At 31.4% G+C, this 18,014-nt stretch overlaps 1 protein-coding gene across 1 annotated transcript; it reads right to left on the bottom strand.

Annotated features, from left to right (window-relative positions):
• Positions 1–4,338: 4,338 nt before the first annotated feature.
• Positions 4,339–9,358, bottom strand: LOC148205675 (F-box/kelch-repeat protein At1g55270-like). Its single transcript, XM_088103667.1, has 3 exons — positions 9,037–9,358; positions 8,744–8,958; positions 4,339–5,838 (listed from the first exon to the last, which is right to left on the bottom strand). The coding sequence occupies exons 2-3, from the start codon at positions 8,804–8,806 to the stop codon at positions 4,588–4,590; spliced, it is 1,314 nt and encodes a 437-aa protein (XP_087959793.1). The 5' UTR covers positions 8,807–8,958; positions 9,037–9,358; the 3' UTR covers positions 4,339–4,587.
• Positions 9,359–18,014: the final 8,656 nt, after the last annotated feature.

Raw genomic sequence — 18,014 nt, 5'->3', positions numbered from 1 at the left:
TGAAAAAACTTTATGAAATATAAATGTCTAAAGAAAAGCTTTAGTGAATGCATTGATATCTAAGCAAACATACTAACAAATAGTACTTCAATAAACGTGTCAATATATCATAAGAGAGTCTTGCTAAACACGCTCTTGATATACATTGCTAAACAATGTTAAAATAAGCTATCACTATATCTTGCAAAATAATGTGCAAAATGATGTTTTTGGTAAACGCGCTACAACTATAGACATTACTCCAAAAACACGTGTTGAACGACATCTTGCTGAACTCGCTTTTGAACCAAACAGAGATCACTAAACAAAGCGTTATTGATAAACGTCTTGTATAGGCTAAACGATACCTTGTTGCAAAATGACATCTTCATCCAATGATGAACTACTTAGTATCCTTTCAGAAATGCTTAAACGATCAAATCTTGTTTGGACGATGGAAAAATTTGAAAAGCACATAATTGTTCAGAACACGTATTAAAGAGCATTAAATGCATAACATTTCAAAACAACAAAATTAATAAGATAAAGGACATATTTTTCTGCATGCATATCTACTTTACTCTATGCAATTGCCGTTGTCAAGTATCCACCTACTCTATAATATACAAGTCAAAAGTGAACGTTAGAGACATAGAAGACATTCACGGAATGTTCTCAACATCAAAAGTCATGCTGAAAAGTTCGTATAACCTACTTTGATAAAGTACTGAAAAAGCATGTTTGCTTTGAAAAGTTGACTTAAACCTACGATTTTTATCTACGAAAAGGCCATGAAGATCTAAAGATTTAAAACAAGCACTATCAAAACAGATATTTGTTCATGAAGCCTATAAATTCAAGATCCATGAAGAGAAGATCAAGAGAATAGGAGCACAAACACGAAAGAAATCATCTGAGAAGAAAAACAAATACAAAAGAAATAAAATACTCTCAAGCTTCATAGAATCATAAGCTTACATTTGTAAGAAGAGAGAAAATCCTACAAATTGTATTAGATTGAAGTATTATAAACACATTCTCTCTATGAGAGCAATCATCTAAAGACTTGCAAGCAATCTAATTGATTGCACATTTTAAAGAGAATTCAAACACTTGTTATTTAACTTGGTGGAGTTAAACGTTAGTTAGGCAGTGTCTCGGGTTGATACCGAAATTGTCTAGTGAAAACCAAGAGCAGGTAAAACTCAACTAAACAGCGTATTAGGAAGATATCGGATCTAGGAATACTAAGAGTGGTAAAGAATACTGCACAATCAGGGGTAGGTGATACTCATCTCTAGTCAGAGTAACGAAGGATACTAGGATTAACTAAGTGAAATCAGGAGTGGTGCGAATACTTAGTTGTAATTGTGTGTTTATTACTAAACGTAGCTCAGAGGTCTTAGAGAAGAACTAAACGTAGCTAAGAGGTCTTAGAGAAGAACTAAACGTAGCTCAGAGAGTGAACCAGTATCAAATAATTGTGTGTTTATTACTTCAGTTTTGCAAAACATTCTACTTATAAACTCTATAGTTGTTTATTAACATAATAGTTTATAAATTGTCACTAAACACTATCTTTATTAAGAGTTGTCTTTCTCAAAACATTGTAGTTTTACTAAAACGCTTGAAAAATATTTTATCTCTGAACTTAGAGTTTAAACAATACTTTACAAATCAAGTGTCTAACAACTTATTTAGATTGTTTAATAGTTAATAAAGGTAAGTTATTAAACTACCTTTTGGCAAAAAGTTTTCCACAACACTATTCAACCCCTTCTTATGTTTTTCAATTATTTCAAAATAAAGTTAAGTCTCATGATGTGTGTGCTTCTTTTCCGACCGAAGTGAAGAATAATATTAAATAAATAAAATATTTTTATTATAAATATGATTATAGTATATCATAAAATATTATATCATAATAAATTGTAAATATAATTATGAGCACAATATGTCTTGAATCTTATTAAATCTTATGATTGATATACAAAAATAAAAATAATAAATTAAATAAAGTATAATTTGCCGATTAATCATATTATTAAAGTATAACTTTTCAATCAATGATATTATCCATGAATTACTTTAACAATTCATACATGTTTATAAATGTGACACATTATAAAAGGAGTACTTATTTTCAATATGATATATTATTTTATACTCATATTTTTTTTATTCTCTCACTGAACGTCAAAAGAATATTCTACAAGTGAATCTTCCTCCAATTTTATTCATAGATTAACTATCAAGTCTCTTCATGTCAACGTAATAGATTTACGCTCTTTTCCTATAAGAACAATAAATAATATATTTGATTTAAATAATTTTAAAAAATTTATCATTATCCATTTCATTTCATGTAGTCCGCCACTTAACATTTCTTGAATACCAAATTGAACTACACATATATAAAATACTGTAAAAAAGAGAGTAAAAAGTGGTTGCATTTTATGTAACATATGGTGTTAAAGTTTTAATACAATATAGTTTCTTTGTCAAATCATGACCAAGATTCTAACACGTTTACACGTTTAGATCTATGGTAGCTATCGTGATTAACAATGTTCCCATTGAAATATTTTATTTGAAAAAAAAAAGCTGACTTTAGTATACAATTATAAACCATGATGCCTAGGCAAGTTGAGTAATATTAAAATGGTGCCAACTATTGTATTTACGTAAAGACAAACACAAAAACACTCACTTCAAGTGTTCCCACTTTCGATGTTTTTTATTAGATTTCTGGGCATGCTAAACACATGCTGAGATTGTAAGTATAAATGTTAGATCGTTGAGGAACCAAGAAGTCATTCCACACCAAAACCACTTTCTCTTTGTGCTTAGAGTTTTGCGTTGTCTTGTCTTCTACCATGGATTATGGAAAGAGCTTCACCAACGAGAGTAGCAACAGTGATAGTTCAGAAAGGAAGAAGCTATCGATGAGCAGACAAATAGCGTTGGAGAAGGAGAAAGAAGACATCAACAAAATGGCTGATGCATTCATCAACAATTTCCGCAAACAGTTAAAGATTGAGAGAGAAAATTCCTTCAGACGTTTTCAGGATATGATGAACAGAGGAGCTCAATAATTGCTTCACTGCCTAATAATACTCTCATTTCCTAGTTACAAAAATGTGTAGTTTGATCAGAAAATTCAAACTTTCACTTTAATTTGTTTTCTATATAAAGTACTTTAAATTTCCTGAATTTGAATTTTGCTGTGTGAACATAATATTTGGAAAATAGCCGACTATAAAAATTTATCTTAATATTCAAGAACTTTAGTAATTAAAAAATATTAATGGGTGATGTAATTTCGTTAATTTAAGTTAAGGTTATTGTTAGATTAAAGTCTATGATTTTTTTTCGATGTGTTTTTTTATCTATTTTTAAATCAATGTCACCTAAAAGATTGTCCAAACAAACATGAATCAAAAGTTTTCTCAATTTGAACAAAAGTAAAATTGTAAGACCAAAATAGCGTTGGTGGCATCAATAAAAAAATTATATGACGACACTCTAACAAATTTATATACAACTATTTGATATTTATTATTTTACCTTTCTTTATTTTGCTAAATTACCCAATTAAAATAGATTGTCAAGTGATTGTTTGAGGTGTTAAAAAGATTATTTTTCGTCAAAAAATAATTACTACAAACATTAATAAAACAAACTCTAATTAACATTTAATAGAAAAAGTCTTGTAAGGATTGTCTACAAACCTTTATTAACACTGATTAAGAAAACTCGAGTGATCTAAAAACATTATCGATATCATTATTGGAGGTTTCAACACTAAAAACATGGTTAATGTCGACAATGACAACTCTTACCAACTTTAATTAAAAATAATAATTCTGGCAATGTCTACTAAAAAATAATCATAATGTAGTTTAGTCTAAAAGAAACCTATCAATAGAGAAAATGATATTGAGTCAATCATATTCCAACCTCAATCATATCGAGAATGAATATAATAAAAGGAAGAGTAGCAACAATTTCAAATTTTTACAGTATGGATAACATTAAAATTCTTTAATTAAGTAATCAAATTACAGGCATTAATTTTAGATATCAAATTCTTTTGAAATTCTCTAAAGTAGACATAAACTACTTTCTAAAGAAAATCTCCATCAAACACACTATATATGTTGTGCTTTTATTCTTCTTTATGGCCACCAAACATTCAAAAGACTAGTTACATCGACATCTTTCTATTCACTTTCACAAATTTGTAGCATAAAAATAAATTTTGGTCAAAGTTGAGTCAATAAGAATTTGGCAGAAAAGAAGCAAGTGATTTTGAAAGCATACACTGAAATAAGTTTTGGCAGAAGATGGAATCTGATATGCTATTCTCCCTGCTTACTAAAATAAATGAACTTGAGCAGAGATTCAAATGTTTTTTTATGTTTTGTAATGAATCATATACAGCCCAAAAACATGTCTTACAACCTAATATATTGTAAAGAAAGGAAATGGGAAAAGGGAAATGGCACAGGCTGAGAGTGAAACAACATTTACAATATCTTTTCACTATTGATTCATGATTGTAAAGCAATGACCTCATTCTATAGCCACCAAAATCAACAATTCAACTCAGGCTTGAAGAACCTGACAATGAACGATGTGACTCTTCAAACTACCACGCCCTGCTATAGTAGACCATAAATTTCTAACTAAAGATCTCACATGACCTTTTCCAGCAATGTTTTCCCAAAGCTGAGGATTGTTTTCCACGCCTCCGTTCCGACTCGAAACATCAACAAGACTAATGCTCATGTTGTTGCGTATAATGCACAGCTTTCCATTAAGAGGAACAAGAGCAGCAGCATCAAGAGCCCGAGAACTACCCAGATGGAGCCTGCTATCCATGAACTTCTTCCATGAATCAGTTGCTCTGTCATACACTTTCAGCTTGCACCCATCCTGGCAATCAAGTGCATACAGTTGTCCATTCAGGGATATGCTAGGATTACGCCAACCGTCCACCATGCCATTACTCACTGGGGTCCAGGTATCAGTTTCCTGTGCATACGATTCGCATACGACGTTGCGGTTTGATCCAAGTCCCTTCAAAAACCATGTGCCGTTATGAACAACGCCGATAAAGGGCACCATTGCTGTGGTCATCTCTGTGATAAAGCTCCACCTGTTCCTGTTGGGGTCGTAAACTTCAGCAGATCGAAGAGTTCTTTGGATTCCTTCACATTCCCCACCGGCAACATAGAGACAGTTATTTATTACACAAGAACCAAACAAATGGCGTTTTCGCAGCATATCTGGCGCTCTGTGCCATTTATTAGTACGAGCATTGTAGAAAATAACACGTCTCATAGATCCTTTCAGAGGATCTTTTCCACCAAATAAGTACAGGTGACAACCACTGAGGACTGCACAGCCAAATCCCAATGCTTCAGAATATTCCCCAGGAACAGGTGGAAGGGACTGCCACAGCTGGTAGATGGGATCAAAAGCATGCAATGAAATTCTTTTATCGCGATCTCTTTTGATGACATAAACCCATTCTTCTGCCATTCCAAGACTTCTCCTGAGTGAATAAAAGAAATTTCCAGACAGGAGACGATTCCATCTCTTGCAAACTGAACGCAGTTTACCGTGCTCAACCCGAGGTACTCGAATCAAACATGCAATAGCAAGATCATCAGGAAGACCAGGAAGAAGAGGAGGCTGAACTCTTGTCCTTTCTCTGCGTGAATTTTTGCTCCTATGAGCATTTGGGTTTATGTCAGGTTGGATGCATAATTTCGATCCAGGAACAAATTTTCTTGCCCCAGCAACTGTTTTCAAGCCTGAATCTACTTTACAGTAGCAAGAAACAGAGTCAACCTGTGAAATTCTCCATGTTAGTACGTTCAAAATATGAAAAAGATTCCACTAAAAATATGTATATGCCTAATGTCAAAGAGAACATTCGCAAGAACACAGCAAGCTTTACATATTTTCTACATCCCCTAGTTCAAGGTTCCATAGAACTGAACCGTTCTTGTACAGTTTTCTTCAGTAAAATCATAAGTTCAGACCACTAACTTAGCAATCTGCTGATTTGTCAAACATTAAATTATTATTTATTTATAGCTAGAAAAAAAAATTTCCTAGAAAGGTCAGATTAAGTATTAAAAATATTATATATGAATGCAGCCAAGGAATTTTCGATGCTGTAAGTGGGATGGTGAGATGGAAACCAGTAAGGCATTCCATCACATGCATCATACAATCATAAGACCAAGCATGGTTACATTAGCTTTTGTTAATGATTGATATAGGATTAGAAAAAAAGGAGCAGTTATGTATACATGTACTGGAATTTGACTTCACAAACTCATATTTGTGAAGAAGTAACAGTTGGAGTTCATAATCATGATTTTAGACAAATTTTAATGCAAGTTAGGGTACAATAAGTTGTAACACTGCATACAAACAGATACACCCAATCACCATTTACATGATGACATCTCAGAGTAAAGAACAATACAAATCCCATGAGTGCTGCAATTTATGTGACGAGGAGCAGGCTTGTCCAAGAGTCAAAGGAAATATCAGAAAAAGGCAGGCGCAAGAGAGGAAAACTACACACCTTAGTAACATATATTTTTCATCTGTAAGCAAGATCTCCTATTGAGATCAGAAAGATAGGAAGGCACTGTAGTCAACAATGATATTTCTAAAACGGCACAAATATAGTACCTAGTTGCAAATGTATGCATACCCCTTAAATATGGTTTGGAAGATATCACTTTTGTAAAGACATGGAAAGCTGAGTTCCATTACATTCTACCAAATCACAACATTATTGAAATAAAAAAGCTCTCTCTATGTTACATTCAGACTAATCCTCTCAACCCACATGCTCTCCTCTGTTCACTGATTCTTTTTGATGGAATGGTCTGTTCTCTGATTGCAACAACTTACAAGAAACAAAAAATCAGATCCTTGTTTACACATTGACAGTCCAGGACACACCATCGGCAATGAAAAATTCAAACAGTGTTTGTCTTTGGACAAATACTGTCATTCCTTAGGTCCAATAAACAAATGTCATAACACTTCATCTTCTACTAAACTAAAATGTTTCAATTCAAACCCTCAGGTCCAACAATCCTAAAATTTTAAAAAAGAAATAATAAAGGATATATGTGCAATACATTGGAATTGAAATACATGCAATTAACGTGCAAAAAGAAAACAAGATCAAATAAATCACTTGATTTCTGTTTTTGAAGCTTAAATAAAGGTGTTACATGTACCATTATGATCTACATATAGAATACAAATAAGAGAATATGTCAAGAGAAAACAGGAGCATCAGGATATGATCAGAGAGATATATAACACGTGTCTGAATGTGAAAATAAAGAAATAATCATTGATAAATTAACTGCAACCTGCACTTGTTACACATACATATCAAGTAAGTTATACTTCCAGAATGAGTGAGGGTACTGACAAGCAGTAATTTTCCAGGATCATAAAGGATCTGGCAAAGTGAAATAATTGATTAAACAGGATTTGAGGAAGATACTGCCCTCAGCTGAATTTTTTAATTGAAAAACAGAAAAGGGAATACCACGACCAGTGCTTTAATTTAGATACAAAGAAAGTACTAATACTATATAATTTTACAGGGAAGAGATGAGAGAACCAAAATAAAATGGAAATATTAAACAGTTCAGAAAACTAAAGAGGAGAGAGAGAAAAAGTAGATAAGCAGAACTATATACAAGATTTGTGATAACTGATAATTTTCAAAAGTAGAGAATGACAAGGACCCCCGATTGTGATATTGATGAGCAGAAGAACTTTAAAGGATAGTATGATCAGGAAAAAGGTTGAATTATGAAACATGAATTTAATTTGTCCTCTACATGTAACCTGACAGTGTTTAATGGATAATCAAGAGGAACAAAGAAAAAGAGAAAATGAAAAAATTCATTCTACCCCACCTCCCCCCAATAAAAAAAGGGAATGTGTCCTAAATTCTCATGTTGGTTCCTCGTTCCAACAAATGTTTAAGCTTCAAACCGAATACACCTGAGAAGGCATACAAAGAAAATCCTCCTTGTTACTAATTTAGCACAATAAAAAAATTGTAACAATTTCTGTCAAGGGCATGGAGTAAGGAAGCTAACATTTCCCATTCGTAAAAACACTAGCTAAGAACAACTTGCAATTAGCAAGACCGAAAAGCTTCGACAAAAAGGTTTTGGGTTCATTCCTGCTGTGATAAACTAGTGATATTAGATCTTGGAATGGAACAACCCCATTTCCCTCCTAAACATTTAGCCTCGTATACGTGAAAAGAAATGGTAGCATTCTCAGTCAAAGGTGCCGAAAATGAATGATGGAGGTTGGCAACTCTATAAATGTTAAGCTGCGTAGAACTTCTTAGTCTAGTATATCATGCTAAGGTGGAATTAGAATCTAGGAAGCCAACACACAATGTATGTTGAGGTAGCAAGAGACTTGTAAAATCTAATTTTGACTTGGTCAGACACAAGAGCCCTAGAAATAACAGAGAGCTTTTTGACCAATTAGGTCTTTGCCTCTCTTCCAAACACGATCAGAGAATGATAGAAAGTCCGGTTAACCAAAACCTCAAACACAAAGCGGGTAAACCTTTTTATCAACACAAACATAAAAAAGCTTAAACTAAAAGAATGGAGAAAAAAGTTATCCGATTCAAAACAAGAGAACTAATTCCATAATAAAAAAGATAACAGTCAATAGGACTCACCAGCGGAGCTTGAACTCTAGAGACCCTTTGAGAATTCGTTGAGCTTTCAACTAACTGGTTCATCTCCGAAACCGAGACTTGCGTATGAATGGGTTTTTCAGCGCAAATTAAGCATCTTGGTGCAGATCAACACAGCCCCTTTTGAACCTAACCTTCAATTCCCAGAACCCGATCCAGTGCGCAGAAGAGAGAAGTTCGTGCCTTTTCCTCAGGAACTGCAACAGAATGAAAAACAAAGAAATGGGTCATTTGAGTTTGGAAGGAAGAAGCAAGAGTGATGATGTGACGAGCACCTTCTCTCACTCTCCTCTTTCACCTTTGGTTGAGAATGAGAAACCACAGGCTTAGCTTCTCAGAAATTGTGTGTTTTTTTCTTTCTTGGGTATTTGGGAAAAATTAAGTTGTTTTTTTTGTTTATTTTAATGGTAAACTGAGTGAGTTGTGTGAATTTGTGGAATTTAATATAAATTGCATAACTGTCCCAAGAGGACACATCGCTTGTGACGATGGTCCTCTTTAATTAATGTGTTGCAGTTCATGGGTCAAACCAACCCAACTTTGAAGCCAAAGATGAGAGAGAAAGAGAGAGAGAAAGAGAGAGAGATGTTCTTTTTTTCGATTTGTTGATCGCAGAAATATCATCCTTTTATGGGACTCTGAAGATTGGTCATCACATGATTCCTTAGAACACCTTTTTTGTCTTTTTCTTTAACACATTTGGGCTTTTAAGATTTTCTTTTCTTTAACTCTCCCTGTTTCGTGTTTGCATTCTGTGCTATTGCTATTTCCGATGGTTGAGTTTTTGGAGGAAAAACATTTGAATTAATTCAAATTCACCACTTTAATTTTCAAAATAAAATTTAAAAAATAGTTTTCATGCCTCATCAATAACATTATTTTGTTATTCAATTTCATCGTTTCAAAATTAGTGTAGCCATTTGTCAAAAGAAATATACTGAAACTGAATAATGCTTTAATTGAAACATTACTTTTTTTTTCTTCCTGATATATCTTATCATTAAATTCATCCTTTTTATTACTCAAAATACATTTATAAATGTAATAAATATCATTTCAGAAATATGTTTTTAAAAGCTTATATATTTATTGGTGTTATTAATGTGTTGAATAACTTTAAAAGTAAAAAGGAAGAAGTAGTTTAAGTATGAAATTTAGAATAACTATTATAAAAGTTAATAAATTTATCGCATGTGATCATTTATGATTAGATAATAGTGCAAGCCTGTTTTTTGTAATCAATGTAGTGCAATTATACTTTTAAAATTAATTAATTTCGTCCAGTATGAATTTAGAAAAAAAAATCAAACAAATTAACGAGAGAAAAATAGATTTCTCAATTTGGATTATCAAATTATTAACCTATATATTTTTAAAATAATGAATAAAAATCTAACTGATACTGATTAAGAATATATTGTTTCAGTTTAGCTTAATACAAGGAATTTTGATTCAGGAGAGATTTGATTTAAAATTTCATTTCAAATATTTATTCACAAGCTATCTCTACTCAATTTTATAAACAGGTAAAATAATTATGTTAACAGTAAATAGGGTATTGCTTCCTTCATCATCACTGTATATTTTCTCCACCTCCCCATATTATTTTAACTCAAATTATATCTTTAAGTTAAAAGATTTTTACTTTTACTCAATTTTAAATAATTTGAAACCCTAATTTTACTTTCCCAACACCCACCCACAGAATTCTTTTCCTCTTTCTTCATTTCCATTTCACCTCCCCACCTTCCCGCTTCCATTCCTTTCTTTGTTAAAGATACAAAAATTGTTAAAGCATTAAACATACAAAAATCATATATAAAAAATATATATTTTACAAAATCATTACATCTAAAAACTAATTATATACGTCCAAAATAAAAAAATATATAAACTAATATAAATATACATTATTAAAATACATCAAAAATATATTCAAAAATAATAAATCAAAACATTTAAATTTCATTATTAAAATATATCCAAAATTAATATAAAAGAATAAACTAATAAAACAAAACCTAAAATTAAAAAAAAAAGTAAACTTTAAACGGATGTGAACATCCTTCAGCGGATGTCAACATCCGTTTAAAATTTACCTTTTTTTAATTTTAGGGTTTATTCACACCTGGAGGACGCGACGCACACCAATGAGACTCGACACAACCAACACAAGTTGATCAATTCTTTCCACCACCACCAACCTTTGCAACTTTTCACGTATAACACCGAAGGAAGTATATTTTCACAGTGAAAGAAATAGAGGAAGAGAGAAAGAAGTCTAACGTTAGAATGAAAGAAAAGTTTGTTATTGGAACTAATAATAGGTCATTAGTGGGATGGGTTGGGAGTGGGTAAAAATTCAAAAATAATAACCCTAAAAATAAAATTTTACTGAAGGGCAAAATAGTAAAAGGGGGTGGAGGGAGCAAGGGTTGGTGGTGGAGGGAGCAACACCCTAGTAAATAAATTAATATTTCGATTTGTGTATAGAAAATTATTGTAAAAAACTAAAAATAGAGTATTATAGTTGATAGGTATTTTAAAATAACAAGACAAAGTGTTTTAAAGTTAAAAATAATTGAATAATATAAATAAAATTTCTAAAACTCGTCTCATTATTTAAACATAAACCATCTCTCTAAAATTCTTTCCCTTGTTCTCTCTCACTTCTCTCTAAGATATCTAACCCCTCAATTATCTGTTTGACAATCAGGAAGTTTCAACTCCTTTTTCTTTTCGTTCTTAGTTTGAGATCATGCTTAATGATCTCTTGACGCATGTGTTTTTTGATCTCATTTCCTAGTTCTTTGTTGGTCAAAGGTTCTACGGACTCTCTTTGATCATAATTTGATTTCTTGTAGGTGTTTCTAGAGTTTCTTGAGCTCTAAGGTAAGGAAAACTAGTTTTATATTTTGATAATTTAGTGTTTGAGTATGAAAAGATGTTTGGTAGTTTATGAAATTAATGCATGTTGTTGAATTTTGTTAAAAAGGTTGTTATTAGTTTTGAAGTGTTTTGGAATTTTGATTCTTGATTTAATGATGTTGGTATGCATTGCGAGTTTAGTTTGGAATTGATTCTGGTTTTGATTGTTGTTGTTGAGATGTTGAATGATGTCAAATCTGTTATAGTATTGAGGAGAAGTGGATGGGCTAATTTATAAGTCATTTCTAGGCATAAAATGGAGTGTTGATGGGTGAAAATTTGAAGTATAGGTTGTACGAGTAAAATTGAGTTTTTGGTGTTTTTCTAAGATTGTTTTAGACTGGTTGAGACCTTGAGATGGGAGAAATATGGTGTAGAAGGAAGTGGTTAATTATTGGGGTGTTTTTGCATTGTTTTTGGCTCATTTAAGGAGTTTTGAATAGTGAAATCTTAATTTAGTAGGTCTGTCCTATTATGGACAGTTTGGGGTTAGTGGTTATGTTCTTTATAACTGGTTTAGATCCTTACATGGCTAAATTATGGATTGGAAGAAGGAGAAAGGAGATTAGGTAGTTTAGAGTAGTCAAATTGGTTTGGAGAAGCTACTTTAAGTTATAAACTCGTTTTTAAATGCTACATAGTGCCTAGGAGGTCATAAGAATTAGTTAAATATGTATGAGAAGTAGTTAAGGTCAAATTAGAAGTAGAAAATTTTCTGGTATGGCACCTAAGTGCCCCTCTATGGGCGCCTGAGCGCCACGTTTCTAGTGGCATTTTTGGCACTGAGCGCCACCATTCCAGGGGCTCTGGCGCTAAGCGCTACTTTGCAGGTTTTAGTCTAAGTTGTTTCAAGATGTCTTCTGATCTTTTGTTATATTATTTCTTGTGCTTTGATGGATACTTAGTGATTCATTTGATTGCTTCTAATGTTTACATGAGATTATATATATGGATGCAAAGTTGTGAAAAAGAGTTCCAAGGAGGAATTTCTTACTGATGGTTACTAAGTGATGTAAGTATGAATGTATGGAGCTAAGTATTGGGGTTTATCTTGACACTCTAATGGTCATTCATTCTCAAGTAGAGAGGGGTGAGGCATCTGGTGAGAGTAGCAAGAGGTCCTTGTCTAGGGATTTTACCTTGGCCAAAGACATTTTACAGACTAACCTTGTATAATAGCTTGGGGTAGGCCAATAGTATTATAATTACAAATGCAAAAATCGTCACAGTTCAACATTCATAGTATATCCATACGAGTCAAGTCTATGTTTACCATGTCTTTCCAGAATGTTTGATTACTTGGCTTGGAATTGTGATTATTATTAAAGTCTTAATTATTTTATTATAATTCTCTTTATACTAGCTTATCCTGATTTTTTATTTTTGTGTTTGTACTTTATTGTTTGTTTGTGCATCGACTATGATTGTCTGGTGGTTGTGAGCAAAGGGCGATGATATTTCTGTTGGGCAAGCTTTGGAGGGAGGATCAACAAATGCTTAATTTTCTTTAGATTAGTTGCAAAGTACATAGTTTAGCTTTAAATGGCTTATGGATATAAAGTTTTAAATTATGGTTATAGTAGATGATTGTAATGAAACTCTTATTCCTTGTCTTGTTGATTGTTCTATATTATTAAAATTGTGATAGCTCCTCTATAGTATTTATACTATATTTTTGGGATATTACAAATATTACTGTTAAAATGAGAAACTAAACTGATTCACAATTAAGAATAAATAAATTGGTTAATTTTCAGGAAACCAAATTCATTACCTAAAAGGACAATTTTCTTGAATCAACAAATACAAGAAGAGGATAAAGAATAACAAGAATTTTTATACTGATTCAATTCCTTAAGAATATGCATCTATTTTATCTAGTAACCTTAGTTATAATCATTAAAACAATCAATGTTAGTTTACAAGAGCTCATATGCAAACTACTCAAAGATATAAGACGCTCTTTAACAAAACATTTCAAGATACAAAAGAAAATTTACAAAATAACGACTACAATCACAAAGCACATCAACCTTTGGTGCAAATACAAACTTATAGAAGATCAAAAGACAATAAGAAAAATGTATCACCTATTTGACTGATATTGCATGATAAAAGTTTTCAAGAAAGATTTTGATCTTAGCTTTCTCAAAAATACCCTCCCTACTCGTTTTTCATGAAATCTTACATTTAGAAAGATTTTATGTTATATAATCAAATGCAACATTTGTTGTAACTACGAGGATTAATCAATTATATTAAAGATCTAATCGATTAATTAGTTCAAAATCATTTTCAAAATTGTGTGTGTTACCACATTCATCAATTAATTAATTACCCTAATTGTGAAAAGATGGTTTTAAAAAAACATAACCACAATAGAATAGATACTAGGCTTAATCAATTAAATGTGAAAGGCTTATTCTATATGGTTGAGATAATCGATTAGATACTTACCTTAATTGATTAAATGCAAAAGTTGACATATTTTAAGTTTTGATTGATTTTATGAAGATGTGATTATTCAATTAAAAACTAGGTTGTTGAAAGGCTTTATCTAATTTAGTTTGAGTTATGAAAAACATATTTATCTTTTTATGCCAATAAAAAAAGAGTTTTTTTACAAGGCTTTACTACTATGACTAAGAAATGCCTAGAACATCACCAAAAACAAATATATACTCCTTCAAATCTTCCTTTGTCCTTAATTGATCTAACAATTATAAAAATAAATATAGGGTTAAATATGTTTTTAGTCCTTAAATTATAACACAAAATTAAATTTTGTCATTGTTTCAAACTTTAAAAGTGAATAAATATAGTCTTTGTCACTAACTGACGTTAAGGATTTGTTAATGTGGCTAACGATGTTGCCATTTGTATGTCCACATGTTTTTCCATGTCAACAAACAGTGTTTGCCACATCGACAAATTCTTAACGTCATTTAGTGATGAAGATTATATTCATTCATTTCTAAAGTTTGGGAACCAAAATCTACATCAACAAGATTTTTTGTATAGAGTCGGACACAAAGATTCTACCTTATCATCATAATAATAATAGCATTTTGGGCTTATTAAGTCAATGCTCTACCAACCTTTCTAATAATAAGGTTAGTTCACCTATGTCGGCCAAAAAAGGTTTATTCCTTTCCATTTTTTGTCAGAGGAACCTCAATTGAATCTCACTAACTAGATATCTTACTTTATATGAGTTGGAATACCAAGTAGAGTTTGGATAATCTCTTTTCGAGCCCTTATTCATTGTCCCTTGAAAGTTATTCCACCTTCAACTCATTCTAGTTACATATCATCACATTGATAGATTTTCGTGAGCACCCCAAACCTTCGCTCAGTTCCACTCAAATAGGAAAGTCCCTAGAAGATTCACGCCCAGAATAGGTCATGTGGCACCTAGTGCTAGCCTTCCACGTCCAACGGGCAAAGAGAGCACAAGTAGAGCTCCTAGGAGTTTAGTCCAATAGTAACTCCCGACGGCCCCCGAGTGGCACCTGACACTTACAAGTCAATGAGCCCATTGACTTTGTTGCTCTCAGCGATACAAAAGATTCACCTAACACCAATTAAGTTAGAGGTCATTGCCCAAGTAGTGCCCAGTGGCACTACAAAGGCATTCAACGGTATATCAGAAGCTAAACTTCCTCTTTAAGTTTTAATTGAGCAAATTTGACTCTACCTGAGTTATTCCCTACTTAAATGACTTTTAAAAATTATAGTACAACCATATATTAGCACAAGAAGTACCAAATTTAATCAATCAAAGGTCTCATAAAGGGGATCCCATCAATAAACAAATCAAGGTTCTACAAGGACATCATGCACTCTCTAATATCAATTAACCCAAATTCATTTATCTTTAAATAATCCTACAACACTAAGCAGATTGTACATTTACCATTATAATTTCAATTCCAAATCGTTTCACCAAGTTCAAAATTCAACTTCAATAAAACAAGTTCACATCAAACATGATTTCATATCCAATCACATTACAATTTTTAAATAACTAACTTTCGTTACTAGTTTAAAAGTACAACAAAGGTCCGTTGACCCTATGCACCCCAAATTGCAAGGAAAGGAAGTATTTGTACAAAGGTGACTCTAATCAAATATTTGATCATACCATAATGACCATAATTGAACACAGACTCGTCAACAAAGTAATTGGATAGAAAGGCAAACATCAACTCCAAGAGTCTTATAGCACTCTTCGATCTTTAAATAGATAGGTAGAAGATTAAAACTCTTGGAGAGAAGGTCAAGGTAAGAAGAGTTCTTTGTTTTTAGTAGTGTTGTCAAAACGGGTCACTTGGCCCAACTCACCACGGGTTGGCTACTTAGTGAGCCAACCCAACCCGGCTAATTTATTAACGAGCCGAAAAATTTCGAACACGGCCCAACCTACCACGGGTGGGTAGGTTAAATGAGTTGGTTCACTAGCTCACTTAATTATATTTTTTTAAAAATAAAAAGTACAACTTTTTTGTAATTCAAATTTAAATAAAGTTCACTCTAAAATGATGTTAAACTCTAAAGACAGTTCAAAATAAACAAAAAAATGTAATATACAAATCAAATGTAATCCAAAAACAAACTCAAAAAGCAAATAAATAAGTTTATAATATTGATAATTTTATTGTCACTTATCCATTTATAAGATTAGAGTCTTGAATAGATAACTTTATAATACTTTGCTCTCTTGAAATATCTTCTTCTTTATTCTCATTCACAATACAATAAAAAAATGTTAACAAATAATATTGAAACATAAAATAATTAATAATTAAATTAAACTAGATGGTGGACTAAGTTGGCATGCAGATTCTAACCTATTTTGACAAGACTACTTTTTATAGTAGTATTTATACAATTGAACTTTATTTAGTTGTTTTTTATTTATACTAAAAAATTTAAATAAAAAAATCTAAAATATCTAAAGATAACTATATCCAACTTAAAAGATTTTCTTCTAAAGTTTTACACGTTACATGTGCTAATCATGCATTAGAATAAGTATTTCAAGTATTTGTATGAGTTTCAAAAGTTTAATTGATAAATGATTCAAGCATCTTTCGAAAATACTTAAAATTAATTAAGTCTAAAATATATTATTAATTTAGTATTTATAGAATGGTATAACCTACTTTCTCATATATCTAAATATATCTAAACTTAATGAAAAGTGATTAATTAAAAATATCATTGTAAAGAGTTAATAGATCGTTGCGAAGAGTTAATAACATACATAAGTAATTAATTATCTTAAGATATTAATGGTTAATTTAAGCATGTATGATTTTTAATGTGTAAAACATGGTTATTAAACTTCTGAATTAACTTGTTAACTCATGAGTTTACGATTCTAGACCTGACTTTCAAGTTAATTCAGAAGCAAACTCATTTTCAAGTAAAATAGATGGAATTAACTGTAAAATCGGTACGATCGTGTAGAATCGTAAATTTGCAACAATTTAACAACCTTGAAAGAAAGAAAATGAAGAAATATAAAGTTGTTGAGTTTAAAGTTTAATGACCTGATTTATGATTCGTTTTGTTGTATTCCACCACTATTCTTTTTCGTTTTGTTGTACTGATTTCATCACAGCCTTGTATGTGGTCATCTCGTTCGCCATTGTTTTAAAATTTACCATCCCAACATCTTTAACAAACTTTAGAATTTTTATGCTTACAAAATAAAGAGGTCGATATGTTTTTAAGTTCCTAAAATTCTAAAAGTCTGTTTTTAGTAAGAAAGTGAAACTCAAGGATTGTTTAAAGCATAAGCAGAAGTCTTTATTTTGTGCACAAGTTATTCATATATTTCACCGTTCATGTGATATCTTTTCACATTCTTTGTTATGAGAATATTATGAGCATGTAATGGACTTTTCCACGTGTTGGTAAAACTTTTGGTTTTTCAAGAAAAGTTTTACATAACCATGTGAGTTGTACTAGTAAAATTGTATTTTATATATTAAAATAATCTAATTTGAATTAATTAGATTCAACTTTATATAAAATCAATATTTATATTGTCTATCCCCTGCCTCTTATATTTTGATAATGTTTGATGATATTACAAGGAGATTCTTTGTGTTGAAAATTAACTGCACTAAAATTCTCACATCAAAGTGGTTTAAGAACCAATCTTTTTCAAAATTTAAAATAACATTTTGTTCTTCTACCAATTCACCATCCATTGTGTAATTTTCTGACCATTTCTTTTAACCAAATATGTAACTTGTTACCACATTAAATAATTTAATAAGAATGTCATGGTAATTTCTTTGGTAAATTTAATATT

The sequence above is a fragment of the Vigna umbellata genome, chromosome 1 (genome assembly GCF_029865625.1).
Source record: "Vigna umbellata cultivar VRB3 chromosome 1, Vumbellata_1.0, whole genome shotgun sequence".
Taxonomy (NCBI): Eukaryota; Viridiplantae; Streptophyta; class Magnoliopsida; order Fabales; family Fabaceae; genus Vigna; species Vigna umbellata.
The sequence above is the reverse complement of the archived record's forward strand: the minus strand, read 5'-3'. Positions and strand labels throughout refer to the sequence as shown.